This window comes from Aricia agestis, chromosome 16, assembly GCF_905147365.1.
Source record: "Aricia agestis chromosome 16, ilAriAges1.1, whole genome shotgun sequence".
In the NCBI taxonomy this organism is placed as follows: Eukaryota; Metazoa; Arthropoda; class Insecta; order Lepidoptera; family Lycaenidae; genus Aricia; species Aricia agestis.
Genome location: NC_056421.1, coordinates 1,005,110 through 1,024,586, shown reverse-complemented (window position 1 = coordinate 1,024,586; position 19,477 = coordinate 1,005,110). Strand labels below are relative to the sequence as shown.

Genomic DNA, 19,477 nt, shown 5'->3' with positions numbered 1-19,477 from the left:
TTGAAAACCTCCAGTACACTTGAACGCTTTTTCCAGAACTTTTTAACCACACAGCGATTTTCAAAGTTGTAAACTACTTAATGCAATTTGAAAGTTGAAAAACTGAAGTTAAGATTTCAAGAATTTAAACACTTTCGAAATAAAAATAGAAGAGACCAGAGACTAGAGAGTATTAAACTCAGGCTTCCATGAAATATTACTCGTCTGCCTCAGTGTTTTTCAACCTTTTGTATTATGTGACTCCCTTTGCTTTTTATCATGTATTTATACGTACGTTATAATACGGAAGCCGTAGAACACTCTCACTACTCACAAAAAATAAGCTTGATCGTAATAAAAAAAGTTTTTTTTTTTTTGATCAAGCTAATTTTTTGTGAGTAGCTTCATTTTGATAAGATGAACAACATTTTTATTTGCGAAAATTTTTGAAAGTGGTAGCTAACAGAAATAGAAAGGATTTCATACTTTGACTTGATGGTCCAAAAATATGGATTGTTCTATTTGTAGGACAATGTTACTCTTAAATTATATAACTATTAACCTATCAATATACAAAAAATCAGCTTGTTAGGGTTCAGTAGTCAACCAAGTTTTGTTGGTTACATTATCTCTGTTAGCTACCACTTTCAAGATTTTTCGCAAATAAAAATGTTGTTTGTCTTATTAAAATGAAGCTACTCACAAAAAATTAGCTTGATAGTAATAAAAAAAAATATTCTAGGACTCCCTTATTCTTGTATTTTATTCTTATCTGCTTTGTGGTTATTCAGAATACCTATTTTTTCTTATTGTTATCTAATACGATTCTAAAATAAAGTTCTTAGGTAGTAAAACGAAATTGTGTTACATTATAATATTATTATACAGCATAGTTATCGTACAGAATGCTTGGCTGAAGTACTTATACTCGTTTAATATACTTAATACATAAGATCAGAGATCCATTTTTTATTAGAAAAAAATGTGAGATCAAAAACATTGTATTATATTCTTATCTTGATAGGTTTGATATTATACAATTTACAAATGCGTATTTAAACTATTTTTATTAATAAGGGGGTAAATCTGTTATGCTAAAATGATAATGATATTTTTTTAATTTGAATTAGTCAGTAGCATATAATTAAGCAGCTAGCACGTAATACAGATATTGCTAATATACCTTACAATTCGGATTATGCAGAGCTGAGCGGATCAATCGGTATTCTACGCACGTCCGATGGCCTCGGATACCCCAATATACAATGCACTTAACCAGCTTAGACCGATATTAACAGAATATTATTCATAATATAACCTTCATAAATGAAGGTATACTCAGCGGGGCTAAAATGGTCGCTTTGGAGAGTCATATTTTGAATCATAATATGATTCATTTTTTAAATGGTCACTCTGCTTGCAATTTATGTCTAGTAATTCGTACTAATTTGACATTCGTCAGTTTGACAGTTTTGACAATTCATTTGCTGATTGATTGAGAGGAATTGCTACATGCGACCATTTTAGCCCCGCTGCTCTTATTAGTCTAAGCGATAAGTTGAGAATGGCGAAATATAGAGATAAGGGTCATAAAAATACGTGCGATAGCTCATTAGATTCGGGAAGACGTCTAGAAAAATGTATCGGAAGCGTGTATTAGCACACTAAAAATTGCAAAAGTTATAAGCAAATTAGGTTGCCAAAAAAAAAGGTATTACGTTTTTTGTTAAAAACTCCGAAACTATTTTTTTTGAAAAGGTGCAATAAAAAGTGCAGAAATTTTATTTTTGAAAAGGCAATAAAAAATCGAAAAAAATCGAAAAAAAAAAATTGTGCACTTTGTTGTACATCGTTGTTTTTGTATTTTTTAGGAGATTCAGAAAAAGAATATAAAAAAGTTCAGATTTTTTTTTAACAAATTGTTAAGTTAATAAGCAATGAAATTGTTGACAAAAATTTTTTTGTTTTTGTTAACCATATTGAGGACGATCAATCATGATTTTTAAGAGGAATTTTTTTTCTAAACTAATAATTTAAACAATTGAAATATTAAATTATTATTTTTAACAAAAAATTAAAACCGACTTCCAAGGTAATTACAATAATAATATGAACTAAAAAGTATTAAATAACTCTTACTCTATAATAGTGCCTTTTTCAGAACTCGTTGAGATTTAGATCTCAACTATTTCTGTACATACTACCGTACCAGTATAGTCGGTACCAGCTAATTTTATCGTGAGTTCAGTCAATGTCAGAATATCTGAAGCTTTTGGGACTGGTACCGACTGCAAAGTAATGAAGACTGTAGTAAGTATGTACAGAAATAGTTGAGATTTAGACGAGTTCTGAAAAAGGCACTATTATAGAGTAAGAGTTATTTAATACTTTTTAGTTCATATTATTATTGTTTTTACCTTGGAAGTCGGTTTTAATTATTTGTTAAAAATAATAATTTCACTCTTTTTAGTTATCTACAAGATAAGGCTTTATGCGTAAATAACCACTACGAATTTTAACTATTCACATTATGTTACTGTAAGCGAAATTGTGGTAAATGCTTGCAGTTATCTAAGCGATGCTGCAATTTAAAAACTTTTATCTTTAAAGGTTCAGGAGTTCTGTTTAGTGCCTTTGGACCAAGAGACACCTTTGTATGAACTTTCTCTTATTCGTAACATATGTTTAAGTTACTAGAAACAACATTTTAACCACTATGAGTATTTTGATAAATTTCAAGGATTTCCCTCGATTGCTCATAGACCCCATCATCAGCTCACCACTTTCGTAATTATTATACAAAATCAAGATTATACCCTATTCAAAATCACAAGAATTTTGAAAATCGGTCCACAAACAGCGAAATAATCATCAAAAACATCTGCTTCGATGCAAAATATCACGAAAAGCATCGATAATTATTGTGTCATAATGTGATGACCTATGGCATAATTATGATTTTGATGATGATGATCAAATAAATTGATATGTTGGCTTATGCTTTCAGTTGTTTAAACAACGCCGAAATCCCCGAACCTGTATCTATAAGGATTCAAAAGTTCTGTTGGGTACCTTCGGATCTAGGGTATAACCTGGTACGAAATCTTACTTTTTGGTAGCATTTACCTCGAATGCTTCAAAAAAATTGAAATCACTATATGTTTCCATACAAATTTCAAGGAGTCCCCTCGATTCCTCCAGGATCCCATCATCAGATGACCACTTTTTTGAACATGGTACCAAATTCGAGTTAAGCCCTAAACACAAAAAGAAATTTGAAAATCGGATCACAAACGGCTGAGTTATCGTTGAACATGCCAAAAAAAAACATACAGCCGAATGTATAACCTCCTCCTTTTTGGAAGTCGGTAAAAAAACGATTATAAACAATAAAATATTATTATAAAGAATAAAGGTAAGAAAAAGAAATTAAAAGCATCGAAATAGTCCATTGGTTTATAAATTTTTTATTAGCAAATGGCGGAAAAAAAAATTTTTTAGTTAATACATGTCCTTCATTGATATGAAAACAAATACGTGATAATAAATGAAACAAATTTTTTTTGACAATATTACTTGGATTTCTAGTTTTTTGTTCAAGTTAAAAAATGATTATAAACAAAGTATTAAATTTTTTTTAATTTTTATGGCGTGATCTTGTCAAGTATGTTTATATCAAGGGCTCCACGAAGTGAAAATTTTTTACGAAAATTATTTAAGATTTTATTTAAAGTACAATGAGGACGGAAGTTCGAAAATATTTCGTTAGTTAACATTTGTCTAATTTGTTGAAAAATTAACTTGAAGTTAAATTTCCAACGGGAGCAAATTCTTTGAAGTGTTCGGAATACACCATAAGATTTTGAAATTTTTAAATTAATATTTAATACCTTTAAAAAAATAATCAGTGTGACGTGCTCGGTTTTGAAGCCGCGCGCGCTACCTAAAAATGCCGCGCGGAGGCTTACTTTCAGCGTTTAATTAGAATTATAAATAATAGAGATAGAATTCCGGGAGTTGGGAGTTTTCTTATGGAAATTTCCTCCTCTTTAAGAATCTTTTTTTTAAACTTCTTAAATGTTAATAGTTTCGGAGTTTTTAACAAAAAACGTAATACCTTTTTTTGGCAACCTAATTTGCTTACTCGTATAACTTTTGCAATTTTTTGTGTGCTAATACACGCTTCCGATACATTTTTCTAGACGTCCTCCCGAATCTAATGAGCTATCGCATGTATTTTTATGACCCTTATCTCTATATTTCGCCATTCTCAACTTATCGCTTAGACTATATTATGTACAATCTACAAAGTAATAAGAAATTATGAGAAAATCATCTGTACTACACAGATGATTTTCTCATAATTGCTTGAAACGTTGCTATAAATATTTTGCACCTTCAACAAAAACAGAGAAATGTTAATAATTTATTGTCTGTATGTATATCTTTTTTTTTATGAGATAAGGGGGCAAACGAGCAAACGGGTCACCTGATGGAAAGCAACTTCCGTCGCCCATGGACATTCGCAGCATCAGAAGAGCTGCAGGTGCGTTGCCGGCCTTTTAAGAGGGAATAGGGAAGGGTAGGGATGGGAAGGGAAGGGAATAGGGTAGGGTAGGGAATAGGGGATTGGGCCTCCGGTAAACTCACTCACTCGGCGAAACACAGCGCAAGCGCTGTTTCACGCCGGTTTTTTGTGAGAACGTGGTATTTCTCCGGTCGAGCCGGCCCATTCGTGCCGAAGCATGGCTCTCCCACGTATAAATCTGTGTCATCGTAGCTCCCAAATGATTTCGATTTTGATGTTTTGTTTTTAAAAGATGAAAAAGAAGTGAATATTTAACAGCTTTGAATATATTCATCATCTTATTTAATCCATTTCCTAATAATGATTTGAGTTTTTCATTTTGATATAATATATTCTTTCACATTTAGAAAAGAGGAGGCATAGAAAAGGTTGTCAATTTAGCAGTCACCTCATTCAGCTCAAAAACTAAAAGAATCAGTAGAAATTAAAAAAGCAAAGTCAATCCACACCATCACCTCCGGGATTATAATATTATTCGAGAATTTTTAATTACTTAAATTGAATTGCATTAATTACTTGCCTTTATAATTTAACGGGAACTTTAATATTAAACTTTTTAAACACCTTTTAATGAGTTTTATTACTGGAACCTTCATAAATCAAAATCACCCTTTTTAATTTCGAAACGTTTTTTTCAATAATAAACTTCTAAAAAATATTGAATTGATTGTGAAGAAATACAGTATTTTTTCTGTGCTACATTTTTAACATTTAGGTTGGGTTGCACCAGAGCCGTGGTTAAAGTTAAAGCTATGGTCAAAATTATGGTTATAGTTAAGGCTAATTTAACTTTAACCTTAACTTTGACCACAGAATTTGACAGAAGACGTTGCTGGTCCGACAAGGCTTTATAAGAACGTGGGCGGGGGCGCTGCTGGTAAAGGAGAACTGTCAAAAATTGCGTTTTTGTATGATGACAGCGTTAGTTCCTATTTTCGCCGCGTGCATTTAAAGCTCTTAAATTAATGCATTTAAAGCTCTGGTTATGGTCTTGATGGCGTCCATTTTTAACGTTAACCAAAGATTTGACATTTTTTTTTATGAAATAAGGCAAACGTGCAATTTTGCATTGTAGTTAAAGTTATAGTTAAAGTAAATTGGTGCAACCCACCCTTAGTTGAAACGCTTTTTTCAAATAATACCGTAAAGATTACAGTCTTATAAAATCCTAAAGATTTCGTAAAGAAGCACTTTTAAATCCCCAAAGAAAAAGTCGCCTAAGTAATAATCGGTAAATTACTTTTAAGTAACAATTTGTGTTCATGTGATAAGAGGCAGTGGAGGTCCTGAGAGAGATAAAAGGAGGATAATAGAGAGAAAAAGAGACTAAAAGCAGTAAATACCTCTTACGTAGGTATAAGATTAATACAACGTCAAACCATACAAAGTAATTTATTTCTGGAGGTAATAAAATTTAAAAGTACATTGCTGAATATACCTAGGTTATTTCAAACTGGCTGGTTTAAAATTTTTATAATATCGTTCTTTGCTTATTCAGCATATTACGCTTTTTTCTGTACATATTCAATCAGACAAGATGAACAAACTAGTACATAGGTAAGTGTGCAATAATAGACATAATAATTCATTGCAAAAGATTTAATTTACTATTACATGTTTTAAGTTTCCAGATGATAAAAGAAAGGTCGTTTAAGGCGAGAAAAGTTTACATTTTATTACTATTCCTGAAAGATGCAAAAGGCAAAGCATTTCCAAATCTTTCATCAAAATATTAGCTATAAAACATAACAACGTTTATTCCATTATTTTTGCAGACCGGGACATATGGAATAACGATTTTTCGTTTTCATCCACTAAAAGTATCAAAGTATATCACTTTCGCCGCAATCAATTTTAGATCTTGGTCCAAGGTCGTAGGATCCATTACTGCGTGGTCGCGCTGAGTGCTATTTAGCTGCTTATGCCGATCACGCGCGACTACGTGACGGCGCTATTTCAAATTCAAAGGGTAAAAGTAAGATTGTGTTAGGGCCCCGTTTCGCCGCGATTATTCTACAATTATCAAACTTCTGTATACATTACAAACTTTGTTTTCAACAATAATTGTTTTCTTAATGACTTTTATCTATACAAAATAGAATTGCTGTATGGTCGTTACGCCGTTTGGGCTTGCTGTTTTCGATGTTGTTTTGCGTGTTGAGAGGAAAAGACTTTAGTGATGTATCATCTTCATTTGAAGCTTCGTCGTGGAGTGAAAATGTAAACCATAATATTTCATTCAGGCTTTTATTACACACTATTATGTAATATCACCAAGCAAGATAAGTGAAGTGTTTTGACTTTCCTATTACGAGTAGACATCTGAATTATACCAGAAGTTCCGATATAAAATATTCCTCTTGGAGTTTTTCAGTCGATTTAGAATAAGGCTGCGTCACGTTTGGTGAAGTTTAGCGTATTGAGAACTTGGTATAATGTTAAAAATTTTCCTCGCTTTCGCCCACAACTTTTATTCTTTGAGTAGTTTGTGGTTGCGCCGGTAAAGTTGAAAAAAGCGTCGACATTCTAAGGCGAACTTGTTTAGCGATTAAAATTTTAAATTATTTGGAGCTGGCGCCAAAAATAATGTCTATTAAGCAAAATAATTATAGATTATGTAACAATGGTATAAGATGGTAATTGGTAGTACCTCGTTTAAGCGCTGTTGTTCTTATGAAACTTTCTAACAGGCTAAAAATAAAAATATATACGGCCGAACATAAACCCTCCTCAGTCATCCCCTTTTGGAAGTCGTATTTTTTATAGTTGTAAAATGTATTGTGTGAAACTGCTATCATTAGGGTCTGTTTTACCTCTAAAATGTGTTCTCAATAATGATTACACATCCATATTATATTTATACCAATGCAATGCGATATATCAATTTTTTTTCCGTTCAAATACAAAATTTGTCTCGATTAATTTTAAATATGGTATTCACTGAAGTGCAATCGAGTCAATGCTTTCGAACAATGCCACTGAATTCATACTGATATTGAAGTATTTTATTTTACGTTTTTACTTTTTAATATTTTAGCGTTAGAAGACATTGTTAGAAAATGAAATGCTATAAAGCATGTTTAAAATTATATCTTGAGTATATAATACTATTTACTATAATACCAAAAGTAACAATAATGTCACCTTTGATATAATTAAGTATAGTTAACTAGATGATGCCCGCAACTCCGTTGTACCAAAATGCTTTTATCGCGATTCGCGAGGCAACCGTATATTTTTTCGGAATGAAAAGTATCTTATATCCTTTCCCGGGATTCAAATATTATCTCCATACCAAATTTCAGAAATAATCGGTTTGGGCGTGAAGCGGTAACAGAAAGGTAGACATTGCAAACACACACTATCTCATTTATAATAATTTTTATTACTATAAAACCAAGAGCTTTTTTAACTTTCCAAAATTACTGAATTGGTGCTTACGTCTTTTCTATTCAAAATATATTTTTTTTAAATATTTATTGGATTGGAAGTCAGGAGGATCGTAATATTTTTCATTTTCATCTAACATCAGCAGCCATGCAGAGTCAGCTTCGTAAGAGCTGGAAAATTTTGCTGAACAAGACAGAAGCGAAGGTAACATCATATTTTGAAGTAATAAGGATATATTTTATCCTGGAGTTGTGATATTTGGACAGTGGAACTGATAAAAGTTTTTCGTAAGGTATTTGTGACTAAAGGCAATGGTCTTCCAAATTGACCTGACTAAAATACGATTATGCATTTTTTGTGATAATAATTTAAAAATATCATCGTAGCTTAAATTAACTTTTATTTGAATAAATTAAAAATGAATGATTACCAAACTAATAAAATTACAATAATCTTATAGCTTAAATTAAAACGGAAGACTTAAATTAAATAGTAAAATTATAAATGTGTCCTTATCATTAATATTGAAATCATCACAATTTAATAAATCTTGATAAAATGTAATATTACTAAAATTTGGTATTGAATTTGAAACGGTTCCAATCTCAAAAAAGTTTCTGGCTTCTTCGGAAAATCCTTATTGATTCACAACTATTGTGAACTGCGTGATTAAAATCATTGCACATACTTGAATGTAATAATTATAATTGCTATACGATCTGGAACTTGGTTAACACGCTTCCACTTGTGTACATTTAAATCGACCTAAAGAAGTACATTAATGAATAACGTCCCCACATAGCGGCTATTCCCTTTATTCAGCCTACTGTTCTCTAAACTTATTATTTTTTCTCAAAAACTCAAGTTCATCGGATCTTCATTTCTCTCCACAACGTTATGTGACCAGCTTCCTCCGCAGCGGCTGTGAAGCGGTGGTCTACCACGGATTCTCCCCTCGTACTTATGTCGCTTGTGGTTGAGGGGACTAGGTGAGCCCACTTCATCAAACTTGCGTTTGGACGATGACGAGGAGTCGTGGGAGTAGTCGAAACTGTACGGTGTTGATGGATCTGAAATTATTATTTTAAATAAATAATAATATGTAGCGAACTAAAAACCTACAATCTACAATATTTAATTTTTTAATGTACGAGCTTTTGCCCGCGGCTTCGCTCGCGTTAAGAAGTATTATTTACATACAAACTTTCAATCCCTATTTTAACCCCTTGGAGTTGGAATTTATCAAAATCCTTTCTTAGCGGATGCCTACGTCATAACATCTACCTGCATGCCAAAGGATTTCAGCCCGATCCGTCCAGTGGTTTGGGCTGTGCGTTGATAGATCACTATGTCAATCAGTCAGTCAGTCACCTTTGAGTTTTATATATATAATGTATACAGACATAAATTATTACTAATATTAAACCATTAAGTATAGTAAAAATAAAAATGTGATAAAGTTTCACAAACAAAATAGAAGGCTTGAAATTCGAGGGAAATGAAAATAGATAGTGTCGAATAGGCTAAATTTTGGTAGTGTCTATTTCACCTAGATATATTTTACCTTAATAGCAAAACGTGTCGCAAAATACAGAGCAGCAAAACAGTCGCAGAATTTGAGTAATGTGGCGAATATTAATAACGGAGTATTATCATGAAATTAAATTTCACACAATTCGTTATTACGATTGGACCCCAGCCAGAGACAAATTAATTTCGTAGCCATTTTGAAATGACAAAATATCGGCCCAAAATCCCCATCAGATTTATCGTTATAATTGATCTTTGCCTCCATACTACTTGACATTGTGTCTTTGCCTGAAGATCACGATTCACGAGACCAGAGAGTTGGAGAGAACAATTGTTAGACTTTTTAATAACTCATTATTTAACAAGACGTTGTATAGAGTTGACCTTCACAATTTTAAAAGAAACGATTGTAAGAATATCACATAAATACTACCAATAGCATCTTAACTGTGATACAAACTGTGCACAGCAAGAACTAAATAATTGTCCTCACGACAAAAATATGTCAAAAATAGCAGATTTTTTCCAACTGAAAAAAAAAATCACGGCATCCGAGTCAAGTGGGTCAGGCGTCATACAAAATTCCCTGTACCCAATACCGGCGTAACCAATAAAAAGCGACATCGTCAAAAAATCATCGAAACTGAACCTGTCGGGAGAAATGACGTCGATTGTCGTCAATTAACAAGCGAGGATTACAGATCACATCCATGTGTAATTTCTCTATTCAAAGCCTTCATTTAAAGTAAAAAGTCAACCTAAGTTTATATTTTAAATTTTTTTGGAATTAAATGTTTCTAATTTGTTAAAAGACAATATTATAAATACTCCGAACAGATGTGTCTTAGGGTATGAGGGCTTCTTAAAATAATTCTTTTGATTTCGATTGATTTTTGAGTGTGTGACTGGAAATTAGCTATAAGTGTTTGAGAATTCAATGGTTTAATTAATAAATTAATTTGAAAACGTAAAATGAAATGCATTTACCTAAGCTATTAAGAATTTTAATAAAAGTAATGACTTCGTCTTATCTGAATATTATTTACTTTCGTTCACGAGGATTGACCAATCTTTTAGTTTTAGGTTGTTTTAGAGAGTTGACTTAGTTCTTAGTTAGTCCATTATTTAAATTGTGCAGTCCTGATAAAAAGATTAATTTCTTTTTCTACAGTTTTATTAAAGGAGTGATAAAATATACCCTAGTAAAGATGAAAGATTGTGCCTTAATTGTCTCATTAATTAACTTACTTACTTAAACATTTTTCTGCTATTTTATCTTTTAAATTCCTTTAGGTAGATAGAACTTTACTGTTATTCTGTTTTAAGCATACCTACTATACTATTATTGAAATTTATTAAAATGGGGGTAACATAAAAATAGGGAAGACTTGCTATTTCCTAGAGTTGCAACGAAGAGATTCTGCATAATGTTTGTCTATAGTCAGCTGATAGCTCCAAATGTATTTTAAATGATGATGATGGCGATTAGTTATTCTAAGTAGATATTTTCAAGAAAATTGTGGCGAAAAGGTCGTATAAGCTATTATTGTAAAAAAAAACGTGATCTTGTTTAATCTTAAGCACCTTTCATTTTGTAAAATAATATTATAGAATTTTATTTATTTCAAACAATTATTTATCCATTACTTCCTGTTAAAAGTTAAGTAATGTTAATTTACTATATTGTAAAGAAAAGAAATGTCACATCAAAAATTATAATCATAAACGAAACACAAACCAAGGTTGCCCGATTTCAAAAGCCGGGAGGAACGAAAAATATGATTTTTTCTTTTGGAAATATTAAAAATGAACAACTGGAGAATGTTAACCTAAACAAAGTACTCTGGAGTTTTTCGAGCGTGAGTTTCTCGAATATTATCTTTGGATATTACAAGTCATACATTTGAGGCCGTCGATTACCCTACAAAAACATTGGATGAGGCTGAGACCTTCCTCAATCGAAGGAACTGAATAAATTTCCTCGAGTTTACCAAATATATCAATATTTAGAGTTTGCAAGGCAAATTCAGACCGTCTGCATTGGAGTATTTGTTTTGTAAACAATATTACGTTGAGTTTTACTAGCGTATTCTGTGATGCACCAGTTTAATTTACTGTTTTTGTTTTGGTTAATATTAATTATTAGGTCATGCATATTAAAATAATAATATTACAATTTTATTTAAAGGAAAAAGATGCTTTACGAAATTTGTCACCAGCAAAGAGATATTTTTAATCATTATAAAATTTAAAAAAAAATGGATAAAAAATGATAAAAAAAATACCTTGTCCGCCCCAAAATACGTTTTTTACTACTTTAGCAACAGTCGACCATATATTATCCTTATTCGGATTCTCCTGCTGTTCTATCTCCTTCAATCTCTCCTCAAAGCCTTCGGTGGCCACTCTCTTCACGCTCACCTTCTTCTTAGTTATCGTGAACTTAAACTGTATCTCTGTTTCCTCGTCTGTCGTCCGTAAAACGGAACTGAGACACGTTTGCAGCGAGCCGGCAATATTCGCGGTGAGCGCTGTTATTGCAGTGTTCATCGGCTGATCCGGGGAATTGACACACGTCCTGAATAATTCATTGGAATCCTTTGTGTTCTCGCTCCGATCTGTTTCTATAATTGGACTTTCTTCTTTAAAGTTTATGGCGCGTGCGGGTATATTGTGCTCGCCCGTCGGTGGGGTGTTCTCTAAACTCTCTTTCGGCTCCTTTAGTTCTTTATTGATGGGGGTCCGAGCGAGGGTCTTGGCTTGGTGTTCGAAGCGATTTATAAGGGCTTGGAAGCGTGGGTTGTTGTTGAACCTTTTTTGTGGTCCAGGTGTTAACATCCGCTTTGGTTTACGGAACACTGAAATTGAAAATAAAGTTTATTTGTTTGTGATCGCGTGTAAGGTTCCGTTCACACTGAAGGGCGATGCATGACATGGCAATGCATAAAAGCAATACGAAATATAAATGCCCAGCAATGTCGCACTACGAAGCGCTGAATATTATGCATTTATAAATAAAATGCAGTTTTTTTATTGGTACAAATTAAAAAAGCATAAAGTGATAACAAACGCCTCTTATCCCGTATTTATGAGCACTAAAAGATTGCGACAAGAACTAAATACAGCAAATACTAATTCATTGTTATTGTTCAAAATTATGTCAAATATATAAGTATTTTGTCTTTGTTAGTAAGTACTTGCAAGAAAATCTATATAAGTAATCGGCCAAGTGCGAGTCGGACTTGCGCACGAAGGGTTCCGTATCGTTATAGAACAAAAATAGGCTAAAAATTGTGTTTTTTGTAAATGTCCTTAAATTTTTATATTATTTAAATATTATTATAAATTATTAAACTACACGTATATTCAAGGCCTTTGTGAAAATTTCAAGTGCCCATCTGTTGCCATTGTTGATATCGAGCAAAAAAGGCTAAAAAAACCATGTTTGTTGTATGGGAGCCCCCCTTAAATATTAATATTATTTTGTTTTTGTTTTTTTTGTTATAGCGGCAACAGATATACACAATCTGTGTAAATTTCAGAAGTCTAGCTATAGCGGTTCGTGCGATACAGCCTGGCGACAGACAGACAGACAGACAACGAAGTCTTAGTATTAGGGTCCCGTTTTTACCCTTTGGGTACGGAACCCTAATAAAAATGAATCCATATTTCCCTTGGTCACGACATATCACGCATAAACGGCTGGATCGATTTTGCAGAAATTTGGTATAGAGATACTCGAGTCCCGGAAAAGAACATAGGATACATTTTATCCCGAAAAAATGTTCGGTTACTGCACAATGTACTTTTATAATTTGCGCGTAAACTATTCAATTGATTTTGATGCATTTTGGTATGGAGATACCTATGGTAGTCTCGGGAAAGGACAAGGGATACATTCTGTCCCGGAAAATGTACGGTTCCCGCAAAATAAACTTTTATGATTTTTGCCTAAGCTATTCAATCTATTTTGCTGAAATTTGGTATAGAGATACTTTGAGTCCCGGGAAAGAACATAGGATACATTTTGTCCCGGAAAATGTACGGTGCCCACACAATATACTTTTATGATTAGCGCGTAAACTATTCAATCAATGTATGAGAACAACTATAAACTAATGTCCACGCGGACGAAGTCGCGGGCAGCAGCTTATAATAATAAAAATGAATCTTCACCATATTTCAAGGATGTCTATATTAAATGTAATGTAAATCGGTCCAGCCGTTATAGCACGAAGAGGTAACAGACAGACACCTTGCCGCATTTTTAATTGTTATAGAAAAGATAATTAGCATTATGCTCAAAAATATATCCATAATTATATTATAATGTTGTTTATCCGAATTCGTATAATATAATAGTATCAATGTACACGTACGGCACACAACAAAATCTCGGCGGTACCAGCCTTATAAAACTAGCCGAGATTTTGTTGTGAATCGTACGTGGCGACGCATTGATACTATGGCGCACACATACAAGCCGCCTTTGTATGAATATAACTTACTTCCCCTCTTTTTACCATGACTTAACCAAATAGCCAATTGTAAAAGAATACCTCTTTTTACTTTGCACTCCTGTCCGAACTTTGTATCATCGGCGAATGTGACCTTCTTGATCTTAGCTGAAGTTTCTGTATTATTATCACTATCCTGGAAAGTCACTTGTCTGTCTGTACTGTCCTGGCTTCCCAGTCTTCTACCATCAGCTACGATTATACTTTTGAGCTTCGGTTGAGATTCTTCTGGTTTTTGCTGGAAATTTAATTAGTAATTAATTAGTAACTTCAAAAAGTGGTTGAATAGTTGAAGATAAAACTATTTTTAAATTTTATTACCGAGTAATAGGAGTGAGTTGTTATACATCGGATCTATCTTAGACTGTACCTTTAAGGTTGTTTGTCAATCAATTAAGTTTATTTTATTTCAATACTATCATTAACTATGGGTATAATAAGAATAATTAGTATCTGCTAAAAAAAATTAATCCTTTTTCCTACCTCTTTATCAATACTCTGAGCCGGGCTCTCTGTGTTTTCTATCTCAGAGAGTGGTGACTCTGTACCGACAGCAGGAAAGAGGCTCCAGTTGCCAGCAAGTGGGTGTGTTGGTGTGCTCGTGGTCACTATCTGAGCCAGCTTCATCACGTGAGGGGTCATCGAAATAGGTGTAGTCATCTTCTCTGAATCTGTTGCTGAAATCATATCACACAAATAACTAAAATAAAATAATAATATTTTTATTCTCATTCATATTTTCATTTCATTTCTGGAGTTTAACATTGGCAATTTATCTTAAAAATACAGTAGATAAAATAAGCATACCTTCGACGTCAGTTCTCCCAGGAGTAAGCCTAGTGGAATCTGGTGAATCAGTGCACACTTCATCATCATCTACCTCCTCATATTCCTCCACAACCTGCTGCCTCATCAAACCCAGGAATTTCTTTGCATGTGGAGTAGCACACCTTTGTTTCTTCAGTTTAGGCGTTTTACCTAGCATTTTGGGATGCGGTGTCGTTGTAATATTAATTTTAGATTCGCTTTCACTTTCTGTATCGCTAGACTCATAGTCCACTATATTCTTCTTGCGGACGATAGGTGTTATGACAGCTGTTTTAGTTGAATTGTTCACTGATACAATAGCTTCAAAGTTATCACAATCATTATCGACGATCTTATCGTATATTGAATCGAATCTTTCTTCGACTTCCTGTTTTAGTGGTTTGTCTATTAGTTCTGAAATGCTGGTGCATTCATCGATTTCATTGAAGTCTTCCATCGATTCAAATATTTTGTTACACTTTCTACACTGGAGCGGTGCGTGTTCGGTCAATAGATGTTTTAAAAATTCCGAATTTAGTTCTTCTTTGCGACACAAAAACCTATTGCCTCGACAAATGGGGCAATCATAGGTCAGGCCGTGTTTTAGCTTCTCATGTTTCCACCGACAGTCTTGGCAGCAAAATAATAACTGGCATATAATACAACGAGCCTAAAATATACATAATACTATATTATTATGACTTTTTCATAAAACTTTGTACGTAAGGTAAAATCCCTTTACGTTGGAAGTTGCTAAAAGTTTCGATAGCGGCATGTTTTCAGGGGAGTAGATGCGTGTATAAAATCGTAATTTCTTGTTTATATTCAATTCGGGGTTTCGAAAAGGAATTGCAATTTCGGATAAGATTCCTACGACTATATTGTTACAATTTTCTATTACAAAAAATTCGATATTCGAATGTTATTTGGGAACTAGATTTTTCAATTTTCATACCCAGTTAATAACTAACAAGCCTGCGGTTAATCTTGGACATAGCGCAGTACAAATGAACCACAGTTTGTCCAATAACTGTATGTCGATAGTGTAAGCAATGAGCATAACTTGTGCGGCGTGGCCGGCCATTACCGCGGCAATCACGGCTACAAATTGGTTCCTAATTTGGGACGGTGTGGCCAATATGTTTGCGCAGGAAAGTATTCCGTATGATCATAATCATCAGCAGCTGCTGATCATCAGATAAGCAAAAAAAATATTTAAAACTACTTATTAAATTTCGGAACGTCGCGTCGGTTAGGTACATAGTAACTAATTGTAATTGTTATCTATTAATCAGTGATGTCGGTATAAAAGTGCAGCTTCAAAGAATCGGTAAATTACTTCGGTAATTAATCGGTATTTATACGTGGGAGAGCCATGCTTCGGCACGAATGGGTCGGCTCGACCGGAGAACTACCAAGTTCTCTCAGAAAACCGGCGTGAAACAGCGCTTGCGCTGTGTTTCGCCGAGTGAGTGAGTTTACCGGAGGCCCAATCCCCTACCCTATTCCCTTCCCTACCCTTCCCTATTCCCTTCCCTTCCCATCCCTACCCTCCCCTATTACCCTATTCCCTCTTAAAAGGCCGGCAACGCACTTGCAGCTCTTCTGATGGTGCGAGTGTCCATGGGCGACGGATGTTGCTTTCCATCAGGTGACCCGTTTGCTCGTTTGCCGCCTTATTTAATAAAAAAAATGTTCAAAGCAATTAACAAAGTTCTCGTAAATGTAATAAATCATTAGGTAAAAAATAAAATTACAAATATTTTGAGAATTAAATCCATACTCATTAATATTATAAATGAGAAAGTATGTATGTCTGTTACCTCTTCACGCCTAAACCACTGAACCGTTTTTCTGTGGTATGGAGATACTTTGAGTCCCGGTAAAGGACAAAAGATACTTTTATCTCCGAAAAATTTACGCTTTCGCGCGACGTACGAATTTAGGCACAACGAAGTTTTGGTCGTCATTTAGCTTAGTCATATTTTGTAAGTAATATATTATGAGTAAATACATTCAAACTAGCTAACACAGGAAGTAATATACTTGCAATTTTATAAGCTTCAAACGTTCTATAATATAGAAAGTTTAAAGCTTATAAGTTATAAAATTGCAATTCGAACAAACAATATTATATTATAATTTTTTTTGTTCGAGATAAGTATTGCTTAAATGTACACAAGTCTTAAAATTTAAATGATAATTTTCTTGTAGTTTAAAATACTAAGGGCCTGTTTCACCACTTTCTGATAAGTGCCGAACAGGCTATCCACCACTTAACTTGACAGATGAAGTATGGAGAATCTGTCAAAAAAGTTGTGAATAGCATATTCGGCACTTTATCAGAAAGTGGTGAAACAGGCCCTAATTGTCCAGTTGTCTAAGTTATTTAAACTTATCTCATGCAATATTTTTCTTGTGCAATAAAATTAAACACCTACACCCTCTGATCTGAGATTTAACTAGCAAGTAAACATCCACTAAGATTAACGCCTATGTGATCCAGTGGTTTAGACCCTTCCTTAAAGATTATCCACAAGTTTAGGAAGGCAACGTATGCTGATAATCTGACAAATTATGCATTATAGTATACCTAAGCGCCTAAAACGACAAAAGCAAAAAATAAGACAAAGAAAAAAAACGTACCTGAATCGATTCCTTCATATTGCAACTTATTGATCAGTCAGTATTTACTATCATCGCTAATAAGGCACTAAATAATAATATCTGGAACAAGTATCTGAATTTGAAATACAATAATATCTGGAAAATATTCAAGGAATTTGAAAATGAAAACTTTTAAAACGCAAATTCACTTTTCATAACTTTTCGAACTACCCACAATTTTGTTTTTTTAATTCTTCTTCTCATTCTTGTTTTAGCTTTTTTTTTTTTTTTTTTTTTTTATTAAATAAGGGGGCAAACGAGCAAACGGGTCACCTGATGGTAAGCAACTACCGTCGCCCATGGACACTCGCAACATCAGAAGAGCTGCAGGTGCGTTGCCGGCCTTTTAAGAGGGTATACGCTCTTTTCTTGAAGGTTTGCAGGTCGTATCGGTCCGGAAATACTGCTGGTGACAGCCCATTCCAGAGTTTTACAGTGCGCGGCAGAAAGTTACGCGAAAAACGCACTGTGGAAGACTGCCACTCATCAAGGTGATGAGGATGGTATGTTTTTCGCGTGGGACGATAGCGAAAAGTTGCAGGTGGTATGATTCCGAACAATTCCTCAGAGCACTCCCCGTGATACAACCGATAGAGGATGCAGAGTGAAGCAACATCTCGGCGTAATTCCAGGGGGTCCAAGCTGTTTGAAACACTATGGCAGTCAACAATTCGAGCAGCCCTTCGTTGGATACGATCCAGAGGGAGCAGTTGGTATTTTGGCGCCCCTGCCCAGAGATGAGAACAATATTCCATATGAGGCCGAACCTGCGCCTTGTAGAGTTGTAGGCGTTGGTCCGGACCGAAGTACTGTCTCGCTCTGTTAAGAACGCCAAGCTTCTTCGAGGCTAATTTGGCCTTACCCTCAAGATGATATCGAAACTGGACTTCGCTCGATATGTTGACGCCAAGTATCTCAATGCTAGGGGAGATGGTTAAAGATGTGCCCTCGAAACGAGGATAAACGACCATTGGTGACTTTTTAGTGGTGAACGCGCAGACTTGTGTCTTGGCGGGGTTGAATTGGACTAAGTTACGTCTACCCCATTCAGAGACCTTCTCCAATGAATTCTCCACCTTAGACACAAGTTCGTTTCGACTCTCAGTGACATTTTGCCGAGAAATATTAGGGGAGCCGGTATATACAGCATCACCTGTACTATCATCCGCATAGCAATGAATGCCTTTGGTTTGTAACATGTCATTGATATGCAGTATGAATAGAGTAGGCGATAGCACACAGCCCTGAGGGACACCAGCATTAACAGACTGAGTTTCCGAGCATTCGCCGTCAACTACGACCTTTATGCTTCTGTCTGCTAAGAAACTAGTGACCCACTTACATAATTTCTCGGGCAGCCCGTATGATGGAAGCTTTGATAGCAGCGCTTTATGCCAAACCCGATCGAAGGCCTTCGCAATGTCCAAACTAACAGCCAATGCCTCTCCCTTCGACTCAATTGCCTGAGCCCAACGATGAGTCAGGTATGCCAAGAGATCACCAGCCGAGCGACCCTTACGGAACCCGTATTGTTTGTCGCTTAGCAATCCCTGGCCGTCCAAGTATCGAAGAAGCTGGCTATTGATAATGGATTCCATTATCTTCGAGAAGAGAGAGGTTATAGCGATTGGTCTGTAGTTGGAAGGATTTGAGCGATCACCTTTTTTGGGGATCGGGTGCACCAAGGCTGTCTTCCAGGAAGCCGGGACGATGCCAGTGGAATAGGAGAGCCGAAAAAGTCGCGTCAAGACCGGAGCCAACTCTGGAGCACACTTTTTCAACACAATAGGCGGAATTCCGTCAGGCCCACTCGACTTTTGGATATCAAGGGAACAGAGGGCTTTTCGCACTGAGCGCTGATGAAACCGTATATCCGACATGATGCTCGTGCATCGCGGTATGGTCGGCGGTTTCTGCCCCCCGTCACCCAGGGTCGAGTTTGACGCAAAGAGCTTGCCCAGAAGATCGGCTTTGTCTTTTGCGTCCTGGGCCAACGATC

At 34.8% G+C, this 19,477-nt stretch overlaps 1 protein-coding gene across 2 annotated transcripts; it reads right to left on the bottom strand.

The window, feature by feature from the left end:
* Nucleotides 1-8,515: 8,515 nt before the first annotated feature.
* Nucleotides 8,516-17,597, bottom strand: LOC121734869. Of its 2 annotated transcripts, none has more exons than XM_042125507.1 (6): nt 17,458-17,597; nt 14,812-15,481; nt 14,488-14,681; nt 14,047-14,245; nt 11,773-12,345; nt 8,516-9,027 (listed from the first exon to the last, which is right to left on the bottom strand). In XM_042125507.1, exons 1-6 carry the CDS (start codon nt 17,473-17,475, stop codon nt 8,810-8,812), a joined length of 1,872 nt encoding a protein of 623 aa, XP_041981441.1. In that variant the 5' UTR covers nt 17,476-17,597; the 3' UTR covers nt 8,516-8,809. The 2 variants fall into 2 exon arrangements, with proteins under 2 accessions (XP_041981441.1, XP_041981442.1); XM_042125508.1 differs by having other exon boundaries at nt 14,047-14,242.
* Between the last annotated feature and the right edge of the window lie 1,880 nt (nt 17,598-19,477).